General features: G+C 55.6%; 1 protein-coding gene across 1 annotated transcript; it reads left to right on the forward strand.

The window, feature by feature from the left end:
- Nucleotides 1-11,703: 11,703 nt before the first annotated feature.
- Nucleotides 11,704-12,618, forward strand: FNDC11 (fibronectin type III domain containing 11). Its single transcript, XM_062628354.1, has one exon. The coding sequence runs from the start codon at nt 11,704-11,706 to the stop codon at nt 12,616-12,618; it is 915 nt and encodes a 304-aa protein (XP_062484338.1).
- The last annotated feature ends 2,104 nt before the right edge of the window (nt 12,619-14,722 follow it).

Consider the following 14,722-nt stretch of genomic DNA (forward strand, 5'->3'; position numbering starts at 1 on the left):
CTTGTTTACAGCCCCCAGCATCTCTCCTCCCAGTTACATTGACCCAGACCAGCATTCCCTCTAGAACAGAGTGGGAACAGCTCAAGCCTGCGTGTGCTGTGGGCTGGAGGATGTTCAGGCTTCTCTTTCCAGGCGGGTCTATCCGGGCATCCTCTGCCCAGCTCCTCCAGGCTGAACTTCTCCCTCTGCTGTCGGTGTTTGACATGAGGATGCGCCGCTGGGCAAACTCAAGCTGAAGACAGCAGCACTGAACCTGAAGCTCATTGCTCAGCCCAGGGCCAGGCTGCTTCCATCTCTTGCTGGCCCCGCTGAGCCTGAGCATCCAGGGCAGTGCTGGGGAACCCTCTCGTGAGCCCCAGGCGGTGCCTGCGCCGAGGGAGTGATTGTGTGAAACTGTTTACTTCTGACTATGCTGTTTACAAGAGGGATGGGATGGGGTGGGGGGGTGGGGGGGACACACCAAGCCAAGCCTCAGGAGGATTGGGAAACGTGTTATCTGCACCAGCCTGCAGCCAGGCCGATGCCATCGCGGGGATCTTCCAGCCAGCTTTGGTCCATGGGGAGGAGAGAGCAGAGGTGGCTCTGGCCTAGAGGGGTTAGGTTAGCTCCCCCTTGTCCCCTTGCTGCCGTGTCTGAGGTTCAGCAGTGCTAGCGACAGATAAGAGTTACCCCTGTGGTCTTCCTTTACTCCTCAGGACCCAGCTCCTTCACATATCAGAGGCTCCCAGAGCCTTTCTGGAGCAATAAGACTGAAATCAAGCATTACCATCATTGTGGAACTCCTCCGTTGTGTGCATTGTCTGTCTCCTCCGTATGCAGTACCGAGTCTGGGTTTAAGCCTGCCAAGAGCCACGGGGCAGCTGCTTCAGGGCACAGACTGGGGTATGTTTCCCTGCACTTTCTGCAGGTCATGAGAGCAGGGAAACGTTGCTGCTTCCCTTCGTCCCCCCAGGCCCAAGCATCATGCTGCAGCTGCCTGGGGCGAGGGGGTTCCTGGTCCCTTTTCGGTGCTGCTGCTGCGGGATGGGTGTGCTGATGGGATGGGATGCAGTGTGTTACCTGTTGTCCTCCCAGCCTCCTACCCCATCAGCCGTGCTCTGCAGAGGGGCAGCAGCTGGGAAGTGGAGCCCCTGCTCCTGTGCTGCTGCAGCAACTGCTCCATCACTAAGGGATTTGTTGCTGGTGGTGGGGAGAGCAGCGCCTGCCGCTCCTCTGCTTAGCAGGTACCAGCACATTCCAGCATGGGGTCCTTCACGTCCCAACCCATTCCACCCCTCGGAGCAGGGCACTGGGCACTGCTGGAAGGGAAGCCCAGGAGCTGCTGTGTTCCAGCTGTGACAAGGCCCGTTTCCCTGCAGCCTGCCCCAGTGCTTTTAACACCGAGGGTGATGCCCGGGCTGCTGTAAAGGTGCATGGGGAGCGCTTGGTGTCCCCATTCTGCTTGTCCCCTCCTGCAGCTGCCTTCAGCTCGTTCCTCCAGGAAACAGCTTGGCAGTTGAGCTGCTTCCCTATGGAGGGAGCTGCTGGAAGCCCAGAGCGAGCGCTGGCTCTCCCTGCAGCCTCCGGGCCAAGCAAGTGGGAGCCAAGGTTTAAACCCAGACTCCAACCTAAAGATAATGATCTTAGCAAAGGAATCTCTATTTCTCTTTCTTTTTGTTTTGCACAGAAGCTGGTGATTTAGGACCTACGTGTGAACAACTTTATAGACATATTTTTTGTACTTGGTTTACTCGCATTGGTATGAGACGTTCTATTTAAGTTCTTTGAACACTGTGGATACCCTGATGTGTATGAGTGGCAGAGGCTTTGTAAGTTAAAGAGACGTTTGTGTGAATAAAAGCTATTTGATGGGGTTGAAAAGCCACACACAACTTGAACACCGGATCGGTGTGTTTGTTCCTCCACCAGCACCAGGTTAGGAAGGAAGGGGAGTCCCTGAGCAGTGATGGACACGCTCCAGGGCTCTAAACTGGCACCAGCTCCATGCTGGAGAGCTAAGCCTGCATCCGGCTAAGCCCATCCTGGGCTATCCAGCCTGACCCCGGGGGTTTAGGGCACTAAACCAAGGCACAGTGGCTGGTGCCAACCAGAACGTGTCTCCCTGGCGTGCGGCTCCACTGCCGTTTATCCTCACCGGGATTAGGATTAGCCCTGTTCTCACTGCGGATACCAAGTAGGCCACAGTGATTAGTGGCACAGGCAAGCTCAGTCCCTGCCTGCATGCTGCCCATGGGAGCACCTTCCTGTCCTGCCCCTTCCCTTCCCCGGCAGCCCTGTGCATTGGGAGCCAAGGGATGCGCAGCCTCTTGCTCCCCCGCTCCGGCGGTGGCTGCAGAGCCATCAGGGAGATGCCCTGCGGAGCTGCTGCCGTAGGAGCCGCAAGTGATCCCTTTGCGCGCATCCCAGCTGCACAGACCCAAACCGGGCTGCTCACAGCAGCTGCCACCTCCCATAGCCCCGTGTCCCAGTGCCGTGGCCGACATCCACAATGGGAAATGCACAGCGAGGCTGAGCCGCGTCCTGCAGCCATGAGGAGGTTCCCGTTGCACAGGGAGCAGCGCCAGCGCTTGTGCCGAGCGCCCGGAGCTGACGTGGGGCTCGGGATGTCCCAGCACACGGGGCCGTGCCCTGTGCTCACCGCTGCTTGTGTAACAGCCCCAGTGCCTGCACCGGGACGTGCTCAGCAGCCAGTCCCCTCCTGCTGCCCCCCTCCCGCCCCCGGCAGCCGCAGGCTCCCCCCGCACCGCATCAGCATTGTGCTCCCTAATCGCCGCTGACAGGCACCTGAAATGGGTGGTTTCAGCGCAGTGGGGCCGCACTGGGGCTGCTTGGCCACAACCAGTGCGATGCTGAGGGGCCGGAGCTGCCCTGTTCACCCACAGGCAGCAAATGGGGAGGGCAACCTGGGTTTCCAGTGCATCCCCAGCTTCCAGGTGAGTTATCTCAGGGCTGAAGGGCATCATGGCACCCAGTGTGAGAGCAGCGCTGGGTACTCAAACATCTGCCCAAAGCATCCTCCCTGCAGGCAGGGCTCCAGCCGCACTGGGACAATCCCTGGTGTTGTCCCTACCCTGGTGACAAGTGCGGTTGCAGAGTGGCTGCGTGATGCTGCTGTCCCCCCCTCTCCAGTCACCTCCAAACTCCCCAGCACAAACGCTGCTGCTGCACCCCCCAGCAGGCTGGGTTTGCTCTCAGTACTTGTCCCGTTTAAGCTCCATCGGTGACAAGGATCATCCTGCCACCTTCCAGGTTCATGGCATCCATCACTGCCCCGCGGCCGGACACGCAATGCGCTCCCACAGCCCCTCCTAATGTGAAGCTGAAATCCAGCAGGAGCTGGGCTGGGAGCCGGCTCATGTCCCACGCGTGCCGCGGGCCAGCAGGTGAGCTCCCAGCACCTGAGCAGCTTTCCCCAGCAGCAGCAGCAGGGAAGGTTGGTGTCAGTCACCAGGAGGAACTGCGCTCCGGATTCGCTCCCTGGAGACCTGGCATTTCCTATGCAAAGAGGTTCTCAATGCCATCAGGATGCTTCGAGTACGTGATCGCTGACAGAAGCACCCCAGCGCCAGCCCTGTGCTCCGTGGGGACCAGGATGGGGCACGTGCTGGGGTAGAGCTGCACGTGGCTTTGGCGCAGGCAGGCAGAGCATGGGGCGGGCAGGAAAACCCCACCATGAGGCCAGGCTTGTCCTGGGTACCAGCTGGGCAAGGACCATCCTCACCCCGGAGGGGCTCAGCATCAAGCGAGTGCCGCAAGCAGCCCCTTTGCTGTTCCTCTCCCTCCTTTCACACACGGGGAGAAGGTTTTCAAGAGCTTCCTCTCTGCAAAGCCCTGGCTTTGTGTCTCACAGCAAAACACTGAAGTCAAAGCCGTATTTCTTGGGAGATCTCTTGAGCTCCTCAAGCAGCAGCCACTTAAGCACCAGCTACTTGAGCTGGGAGGAGGAGAGCAAGGCCTGCTGTACGGGGACAGCACATTCATCTGCCTCATCTCCGCATTGATGAATAGCTCTGGTTTACCCGTGTCAGGCTCCAGCAAAGCAGAGGATGAACACTAAAGCTGCGCTTGAGCCCACACACTCCATTTAGCCGGGAGATGACTCAGACGAGGCTCTTTGTGCGGGTGGAGGTGACGATGAAGCGCGAGGGTATGGAAGCGAGTGGGGGCTCTGCTCTCCCCACCGGCCACCGGGGAGGATGGACCCTGCTCACCCTGCTCTGCTGCAGGGCAGTGCCGGGGGGTCCTCCCGCAGTGGAGATGGCATCAAGCCATCCCTTATCAAATCCCTTTTACGCCGGTGCACATCACACCCCAACTCAGGCAGCAGCAGTGCAGCCACCAATGTGTGTGGGAGGGCTGGGGACACTCCACCCTTCCTCCTGCCGAAAACACCGGCAGCTCCAGGGATGCAGCCCCAAGGATGCGTCTTCAGGGATGCCGCTGCAAGGATGCAGCCCTTCGCAGCGTCCCAGGGCTGTATTAGGGCCAGGAACATCATCCAAACCACTCCCAGCTCCAACCAAGGCTTCAGGAAAGAAAGATGCCCGACTCAGAAAGCCCAATACCCGCTCTGCCTGCTGTCTGCCCTGAGTGCCCCCTATGAAGCTGCACAGGGCACCCACCCCACACACACTGCCCCTGCCTCTCCCCACAGCAACACCGCACAGGGCAGGGGCAGCAGCTTCCCCCAGGGCAGCCTCAGCTCAGGAACAAAAGGCATTTCTCATCTCCAGCTCATTAATGGCCCGAGCTCCTCTGGGGATGGGGCTCTTGTGGAGCCGAGCAGCAGGGGGGGGGAATTGAGCCCTCGTTTCCTCTGCTCTTTAAACAAGCCCAGAACTTTGATTCCATTTCTCTCTCCTCACAGGCTGTGCAAAGGGGATCTTGTTCTCCAGAATTGCATCCGCCTCCAGCCCCACTTAGAGCTGCCAAAGCTGCTGCTTCCCCCGGGAGCAGCCTGTGAGCAGCGGAGATGGATGAGCTGACACGGGCATGACTTCACCCCTGCTGCCCTGCTGCCGGAGCCAGCGGCTGTCGGCATTCCCAGAGCCGCCCCCCTTGCGCTGCCAGATCCCAGCTCCCCCTTGGATCAACCACATGGAGCCCTGCCCCATGGAGCCGCAGCACCCCCTGGCACCCAGCGCCAGGGCTGGATGCTGTCCTTGGCACGAGCATCCCCGTGAGCAGCAAGCATGGATGCCTCTGCACGGATCCAGCCCCGTGGTTGCTCCTGGTTTAACCCAGGAAGGGGCCAGGACCTGCAGTCTCGTGAAAGATGCTTGTTTCCCCCTTAAAAAGCCTTGTGGGAATCAGTGAGAGGCACCAAACCGGCCGTGCAGGGTTCACCTCCCCTCTTCCACACCCCCAAGCAGGTCATTACCTTACTGTGTGCCTCACTCCCTCCTGTAACACACCATTTGCCCCTGTCCCTGCGCTTGGGGAACACAGACAAACGTCTCCAAACCCACCATAGCCTCCAATAGCAAGAAATCAGTGCCCCTGCCCCACTCATGCCCTGGGGGGTTTGCAGCCCCCTCCTTGTTTGGAGGCTGCTGTTGGGAACCGATGCTTTGGGCTGATTTATCCTCACGTTGGCACTGCAGAACAGCATGAGGGGTGGAAGGGAACAGGAGCTGGGCCATAAATCACAGCACGTGGCTCCAGCCCTGCAGTGGGCTCTGCCCCACTGGTACCAAAGGTGCTGCTGGTCACTGGGAGCCCACTGGGATAAATGCTGGAACTCTGGAGCTGTTTTCACACCGCAGGCTCCAGGGAGGATGGATGCTGTGCTCCCGGCCAGCCCCAAGCAGGTGACAGCAGGGGACAAGGATTCAGGCCCAGCATGTTTCCCACTTCCCATCTTTGCTCTGTCCCACATCCAGGCCAACGGAACCCCTGCCAGGGAGGGCTGTCTCATGGGATGTGGGGCACAGCAGCCTTGCACTCAAGGATGTCTGTGTGGCAAAGCACAGCACAAGGGCATCCGAAGGGGCTTTCGATGCGCTCCCAGCAGGATAAAGGAGCTTCCATGACCCCAGTCCGGCTCCTGCACTGGCTCATGAGGAACCCAGCCCCTGCTGCAGCCTGCATCCCACACACGGGTCCCCTCACGTCACCGCTGCAGAAAGCAGGGTCTGTGCCCTGAGACCCCCTTTGTGCCCACCCCTCAGCACCCAGCAGGGGAGGGAAGCAGAGCAACAGGGGAAGGCTGGGCTCTGCAGCAGCAGATCCCAAGGACGGGCATAGAATGAGGAAGATTCTTAACCCAAAACAGCCTCCAAACCCTCTTCTGCCCCAAACTGCAGCAGGTCCCGGCTCTGGGGCTGCCCTCTTTGGGTGTAATGAGCTGGGGATAATTGCTGCCCCCGGGACACAATTAACTCCTTCCTGCCCTGGCCCAGCTGGGGCTTGTGAATCCCAGGACAGCAGCTCCCCCATCCCAGCTTCCTTAGGAAACATCCCTCTTCCTTCTGAATCACGGCCTGACAGCACAGCACCGGTGCGTGGCGATCATTTAGAGCCGGGATATATCTGGAAAGTAGGATTTATTTCAGGTATATGAGGCACCAAGCGCAGCTGGGAGCAAGCAGTGAGTAAATCAGTCACACTTGGTGATCATGGGGCTTTGGAGCAGGTGGGTGCTGAAAGCCCCGCTCCCATGGGACCATGAGCATTAGGTGCTCATGGTCCCATGGTGCCATTGAGGGATGCTGCCGGGAGCCCTGGAGGAGGTGGTGACCCTGGGACACAGCCACCAGCAGCAAGGAGCAACAGGAGAGCCCAAAGAGCTGCTCCGAAGCCATGCACCCTCCATCTGCCCCATGTGGAAGAGGCAGCACCGGGCGCAGGGTCCATCCTCCTCCCCGTGCCCGCCGTGGTCTCCTCTGCAGCAAAGCCCTGTTTCAGAGCCGCAGCAGATGTGAAATATGGAGATGGAAATTGCCAGAGCCTTTTAATTTGGCTCCTGCCAGTTTCTCTGTGTCAGCTATTGATTCTCCTATAAAGATGAGTCCCCGCTCCCGCCTCTCGCTGACAGGCGCTATCGGGGGGTTTTGCTTACCCCAAGAGCAGCAATATGTGTTTTATTAAGTGTCAGATCTCACTAACGAGAAGAGGGAGGAAAATCAATTGTCTGCTCCTATGTGGAGCCCAGCGGCAGGACTAACGAGTGCTTCCTTTTGGACAGGACAGGGCACGATGACAGACGTGGTAGCAGAGGGCTGGCAGCTGAGTGGAGAGGGGGGGAAAGGTGCTTCAAACACCTTTGGGGTTCGTGGAGTGCTGCAACACCCGGTGGTTGGATCGAGCCCTGGTGCTGGGAACAGCACGGTTCCAGCTGCAGACTATGGGCAGGTTGAAGTTCCTATTCCTAAACCCAGGATAGGAGCTTGGCCTGTTTGGGTATCCCATTTCTCCATGCTAAATTTGGGGGTGCACTTTAGTGTTTGTGACAAGTCTCCGTGCAGCCCCAGTGACAAACCCTGCCATCCAAACCCTGCCAAAGTGAGGAGCAAAGCCCAGGGCCTCACCTGTGTGAGATGCTGCTCTCGGCTCTGCAGCACCTTTGTCTTGTACTTGAGCCTTTTCAGGTCAGTTCTGGGTACAGGAGCACCGTGACCAGCACAGAGCTCACCAGCTCGAAGGCAGACAGAGCTCTTCAATAGGAAGACAGCAGCACAGAAGCTTAAAGAGCTCCTTTTGGGCCTTGGCAATGGCTGGAGAAGGAGCTGGGGTTACCCAGACCCCCACAGGACTCTCCTACATCCTTAAGCCCTGACACCATCAAGGCCAAGGGATCCACGACGAGGATGGGGATGCACGACATGAGCTCCCTGCAGAAACCTGCCATTGATACCCACCACTGATCCCTGCTAACCCCCCCTCCAAGGCAAGGCCATCGACCTCCCGTCATTCCCATCTGTCATCTTCCCTGTCTGTTAGCAATCCCACCTGACAAGTGCCGAGTTAATCTCTGGGCAGCTGTGGGATGAAGCTCCAGCTGCCTTGGGAAGACGCATCGATGCCTTAACCTGACAGGTCGCCTCCTCCTGCGATGCTCTGGGCTGCTCTGATGGATCTTGCCTATCATTCAGTTACAAAGGCTTGGCAGGGAGGCACTGGGCAAGCACATGAGCCAGCAGCAAGGCTAAGCCCTGACCCAACGAGCTCATCGCAGGGAGCATGGAGGCACCTTCACACACAGGAGCCTGGCCAGGTTGCTGATGAGCACGGCAGGCGTGTGTGGAGCTTGTCGCTGTGACCCAGTGGAACCAGTCTCTTCTCCATCACAAACCAACCAACTGGGCAGTCCTGCAGCAAAGCAGAGCAGGGAAAGCCCTTCCCACCCACGTGGTAGCCGCTGCACTTCCTGGAGCAGTTTATGTCCTATTTCAACACATCTCAAATAGGGATTCTGTGTTTAAGTTCACAGAGCTCCTGATGCTTGGTGAAAGAGCCTTATCTCACCGTGCACACAAGCGCCGGAGTGTGCCTGGCCTCAGATGGAAACACTGCAAAATCACCCCCAAAAAGAGAAAATCCCCCCCCTTCCACTCACAGCATGCCATGGAGCCCAACAGATGCCATCAGCGCTCCAGAATTCCCAATGGATGAATATGAACGTCCTGGATGAATACTAACATCGGCAAAGCAGCAAAGAGCAAAGCACATCTGTGAGGGTCCCTGGTCCACACCATGCATGACCTTAAGGAGCCGGCTTCCCTGCTCAGTGCTGCATCCATTGCACCTTGTGCTGAGCTGGCATTTACCATTGCCTGGCCGTCATAGAGTGGTTAGAGTTGGAAGGGACCTTAAAGAGGGTTGGAAGGGACCTTAAAGAGGGTTGGAAGGGACCTTAAAGAGGGTTGGAAGAGACCTTAAAGAGGGTTGGAAGGGACCTTAAAGGGACCTGTCCTGAGGCTGTATCCCTGCAGTTTGCTGTTGAGGTCCAGGCTTGGTAAAAGAGAACCAAGCTTTAACCCATCCCACAGCAGCTCAGCAGCTCCTTGGAGCCGAGACTCATAGAAGGCTGCCTGGTGCCATGGAGCAGAGGTGAAACAAGCTGGAAGCACAATGGGGATGTCTCATATGGGGAAGCAAAGCTTTGGAAATCAAATGAGCGCAGCCCTGCAGTGCCCAGAGCGCCCCAATGCCCCGCACTGGGAGCAGCATCACAGTGAGATCATAAACGGCGGGTGTTCCATGCTGCCTGTGTTCCACGTAAGAGCCACAGTGGAATGAAGGAGGCAGAGGGGCAGCAGAGCCGTGCTCCTCACCCCATGTATCCACATCTGCCCCCGGGTGTCCCCGCACACACCGGGAGCGGCGTTTCCTCCGGGACTGGAGAAGCAGTTTATGAGGTGAGGGTACCAATGATTCTGAGGCCGATGGCCCTATAGATCCTTGGGGTCTGTCCCTACGCATGGGGACATTGGCTGAAAGGCTGAGAGAGCTGGGCTGGGTCAGCCTGGAGAAGAGAAGGCTCCTGAAGGGGAGAGCTTAGAGCAGCTCCAGTGCCTGAAGGGGCTGCAGGAAACCTGGAGAGGGGCTTGGGACAAGGGATGTAGGGACAGGCCAAGGGGAATGGCTTGAACCTGCCTGAGGGGAGACTGAGGTGAGCTCTTAGGCAGAAGCTCTTCCCTGTGAGGGTGCTGAGGCGCTGGCACAGGGTGCCCAGAGAAGCTGTGGCTGCCCCATCCCTGGCAGTGTTCAAGGCCAGGTTGGACACAGGGGCTTGGAGCAAGCTGCTCCAGTGGAAGGGGTCCCTGCCCGTGGCAGGGGCTGGGACTGGGTGAGCTTTAAACCATCCTGTGATGCTGTGATTAAACCACTGCCACCAAGAACAAAAAGCACCAGGGTGAAAAGCAGAGGCTTGGGGGACACGATGGATGCTGGGGGCCCCGGCCCAGGACCGCACATCACAATGCATCGCCATGGCAACCAGGGCAGCAGGAGGAAGCCACAGCACTTCGTTTGAGCTGTGGGAAGGTGTTGGGGTGCCCCCCAGTTGCTGTGGGTGCCTCCTTCCACTCCACGCAGACTCTGGGTGATCCCAAGGCAACGCGGCTCCAGCTTGGGCAATTGCAGCCTCCTGGCTGCAAGCAGAGTGCGGCTACCGGGAAAGCAGCCATGGCAAGGAAAATACAAGGGGTATGAAAACAGCAAGGGGAAACATGCACAATCGCAGCTCTGTCTGTGGGCAAACAGGCTGCTGGAGAGAGCCAAACCACTCCGAGAGCGGGGTACCACAACCCAACGCATGTGCCGTGCCTGGTGCGCTCCATAGGGGGATGCTGGGAGCTGGCTCTGCTCCGGGTGAGGTGGGGTTTTGGTGTGTGGAAGGAAAAGGAAAAGGAAATCCTGCTTCTGAGGCCGACGGCTCCCTTGGAGAACAGGTTGCTGTGAATGAGTGAATTAGCTTAAATCACAGCGTGGCAAAGGCCAGGCAGCTGACAGGTTTACAAACACTTGAGAGCCCTCCAAGGCAGTGCTATTGGTTCTGTCATGTATTTAGGAGAAATGAGGCCAAGAAAAGTGGCTCTGCCAATTCGATAGCACCAGGCAGCTCCCACCAGACCGGTAAGAGCTGGAACACCCCGCTTAGGTACACCAGCTTCAATAATTACAGGCAGAAAATCACACAGGAGGAGAGTTACCCGTTGCTGGGTTGTGTTGGCACAGGCTGATCCAGGACACGAGAACTTGCTTCCAGGCTTCCCTATGTCTTTCCTTTCCAAACCAAGCGCGTGCAGCTGGTGAAAGCCACGCTCTTGATGTCAAGCTGGGTTCTCCTGATGGTATCACCAACAACAGGGCATTTATTTAGCTCCTTTCTGTCAGGGCAGCAGATAAGGCATTGGGAAGGACCATCACCTAAACGCCTTCTTAACAGCCAGCTGTGATCTGTTCACAGTTGCTTTGCATGTGTTCCATTCTCTTACTGTACATCCTTTAGACACCAACAGCATCCTACAAGAAAGCAAGGAGGTATCATGGTCCGAGGTGATGATATAAGCTAAAACCTAAGAAAGGGAAAGCAATAAGGCACCGAAAACCCTAAGTTATGGCTGTCAGTCCACTGCTGAAGGCAGAGGAGCAAGGAGAAGCACCAGCTTTCCTCTTGAAAGCTGTTGTGAGGCGCACTGCGTGGCTCTGGCTGCTGAATAGCAGCTCACGTGGGGGGCAGAGGGTTAATCTGAATCACCAAGGTGATTATGTAGCTGTAGACCTGGCTTAGAGGATGGGTCTCAAACGCAACAGCCTGGCAGATTACAGAGGGAGAAAAATAGACATCTCCAGAGATGTAAAAGAATGCAAAGCAATTGCTTACAGGAGTACAAAGGCATCTAATTAGAATGGAACAGAAGATAATAAGATACAGAGGAATTTTGGCAGGGTATATCAGAGAAGAGCTCCTGACGGTGAATATTATTAAGCAGAGGTAGAAATGCTCAAAAGGGGGAGGGTAGAAGGAGCCCAGCTAGTCGGAATATGGAAAAGCAGACTACACAAAACATCAGCATCCAACCAGAAAGGAAAATTCCTCTGGAGCTCCATGGAGTTTAATGGCTCTTTCCCATCTAAAACTGTTAAGCTAAGCTTGAAGAGAGAGGAGTCACGGTTATACTCCCTCACAGCTGCTTTTCCTGTGGTCCTTGATGTTGTTATTGCCATCTTCTTACGCAGCAACCGAGCTTTGGGGTCATGGCTGCAGCTGCCAGTGAGCCTAACAGCAGCTGGGAGAGCACTGCACAGAGGGAAGCCCAAGGCAGTGGCACCTGGGATCTGTACGTGCGACAGAGAAGCCTCATCCGGCAGTTCCTGCGCTCCAGCCTCAGCCTCCACTACCTCCAGAAGCAGCAGAACAAGGTTCGTGCCCTGAAGAGGTGCTCCTTTTACTTGGATATTGAGCCCAAATACGTGAACGTGACAGACCAGAACCATGGGATGCATCGCATCGAGATCCTGCAGCTCATAAGCGGCCAGCGGCTGCGGAGGGTGCGGAAGATGGGAAAAACCCAGACCCAAATCCAGCTGCTGCTGCTAACGGAGCTGTTGGAACAGCTGCACCAAGGCCGGCAGGAGCTGAACTTCTATGTGGAGTTCTGTGACATGACGACTTTCTTCTCCCAGTGGGACAGGATCAGGCAGAAACTGTGCAAGCTCACTGGGTATATGGAAACCCTCCTCTCCTTGGAGTTCCCAGGGAAGATGTGCGTCAAGCACAGCCTGGTGTCCCACACGGATCTCACGGGCAGCACACCCCCCAGCTTCAGCCTGTCCCTCTATACCAAGATGCCCGTGGTTTTTGATCGCAAGGAATCTTTTGCGCTCGAGAACTGGGCCAGGCTCAAGTGGTTTACGGAGAACCAGGAGTCACACTTGGAACAGTGCGAGCTGAGCTTCAAGCTCCTGACAGTCGGGTTGGAAGTGGGATTCGGCAGGACCTACCAAGTCAGCTCCAACTCCTGCGTGGTCCACAGCCTGAAGCCCGGCAGATCCTACGAGTTCACCATTAGAAGGTCACCCGAACAGGCCCTTGTCCTTGAGGAGTGGCACGACACCATCATTCTGACAACGCGCACCACCAAAGACGTGCAGAGAACCCCGGAGGGATGAGGTGACGCACAGGAACGTGCCTCTCCTTTGATATGTTTGAAACCATATGAATGAGAGCTATTAAAGGCAAACCTTATTTTTAAGTGTTAGAACTAAACCCGACCTCGTTCTTGTTTTAAACAACAATTTCAGAAGCATCTTCCCCAAATCCTTCCAGGTTCCAACCTTCTCGCATCCTCTGGCCAGGACTCCCAGGTGGGAGCACTAAATCAGGCAGACACGTTTGAATTAGATGATCTTTGAGGTGCCTTCCAATCCGAACCATCCTATGATTCCATGCAAAGCACAGGTTACGGAAGCATCTCCATCATCCAGGGCTTGCCATCCACTGGAAGATGCCCAGTGCCAGCTCTAGCAATGATGCTTTGTTTCCCCCTGCTTCCCCTCCTCTAAAACACTTGAACTGAATCCTAAGCTCTCAAATCACTCGCCTTGTTTTATCTCCATCTCTGGTTCCTCTCACCCTGTACACACTGGCCTGTACTGCAGTTAATGCAGCACCATTTGGTTCGGTCCAGATAGAGCCATCCCCACACAGATTCCAGTTAAACCATCACAGAAACAGAGCTTTTCGTAATAAAATTTATTCTTTAAATAAATCCAAATCATTTTTACAATTATGGCTTAAATATCAAAATCAAACGAAAAACAACCCAGGAATGTTTGAGGTTCATTCTTATAAACAGTAGAAGCAGGTAAAAAAATCTGTATCCAAAACATCATTTGAGGTTTGCTGCAAGTCACAGACGTACAAAAGATAAAAGCCTGCCCCATCTAAAGTTCCTCAATTTTACACTTCATGACACTTAACATTTCGTTTCTATTTAAAAAAACCCAACAATTTATTGCAGTAAATTGATTGTCCTACACACATCTGTCCAATCCCTCAGGAACGGTCCTAGGGGCCTCTCCTTTGCCAGCCAAGGAGAGGTCTCCCTGTTCTGATGGCTGTGGGGTCACCGCCAGCCCAAGGAGGATGGCTACAACCCCACGGACCATTGCTTCCTGCTTGCACAGGTTCCCCTGGTTCAGCGCAGGCCCAAGCTCTAACTAGTGCCAAGGAAAGGAAGTTTTCCTGCTGGATGAATCCACATCTGTGTCCTGCAACAAGGTTCTTTTGTCTGTGAGCTGCAGAAAACATAGAGCCTGGGACTGGACAGGCACCCTGTGCTGCCAGTGGATTCCTATTGGAGTTACCAAAGGTTTGGTCATTGAAGAGCATGTGCTTGAACAGAAAATTCAATTCAGGAGTAAATTCCAAGCTCTGTGTGCAAATGAAACCGGACTGCTTGGAACTCTCTTGTCTCTATTCATGTCAGTGGTTCTCTGTCCATTAGCACAAGGACAAGGACGCGATATAAAGCTGTCATTAACAGTCTATAAAAACTTGGATTAATTGCACTTCCAGCTATCCCTGACTCCTGCAGCTGCAGGACCAACTCTACAGGTACCTGCCCACAGCCCAAGCAGCCCAAGAGTCCAGCCCAGCTCGGGTGGACTAGGGCAGTGTTTTCCAAGCAGTGCCTATAAAATGCATGCTCAGAGGGAAAAAGAAGACGTCTATTGTCCTGCAACACAGAGGTGACCAAGCAAAGCATCTCATGACCCTCCAAGGAGTAGCAGCAAACACTTTTTCCCCACTGAGGGCAAGGGAGATGCTTTGTGAGGTCTCTTTCCTGGTCTATACAAACACATGGGCAAACTCCACTCAACAGCACTGGACGAAGCCACCACTCTTGGGGTGAGTTTGTGTTAGATGTGATGGAATAACCAGCAAAAACCACCAGGGAGGAGGCTCCACGCTTACATTAGATCAGGAAAATGAGACCCGCTGGTTCCAAAGAGACCAAGGTGACTTTGTCAGAACAATGCTGGCACCATGCTGAAGTATTCCAGCATCTCCTGCGATCCTCCCCATCACCTTGGAGGTACAAGACTGCATTTCAGTAGTCCACAAAAAGATTCCCGTGCAAGCTTACTTTGGAATTGCAAAAACCAGGCTGGTGTGGAAGAAGATCCCAACCAGGATGACTTCAAAGAGGAACAATGAACGCTGCATCTTCCCTGCTTTCATCGAGCATCTTTAGAACCAGCAGGAGATACT

Source organism: Pezoporus occidentalis, unplaced genomic scaffold (assembly GCF_034315485.1).
Source record: "Pezoporus occidentalis ecotype Australia unplaced genomic scaffold, CSIRO_AGI_Poc_V1 ctg313, whole genome shotgun sequence".
Taxonomy (NCBI): Eukaryota; Metazoa; Chordata; class Aves; order Psittaciformes; family Psittacidae; genus Pezoporus; species Pezoporus occidentalis.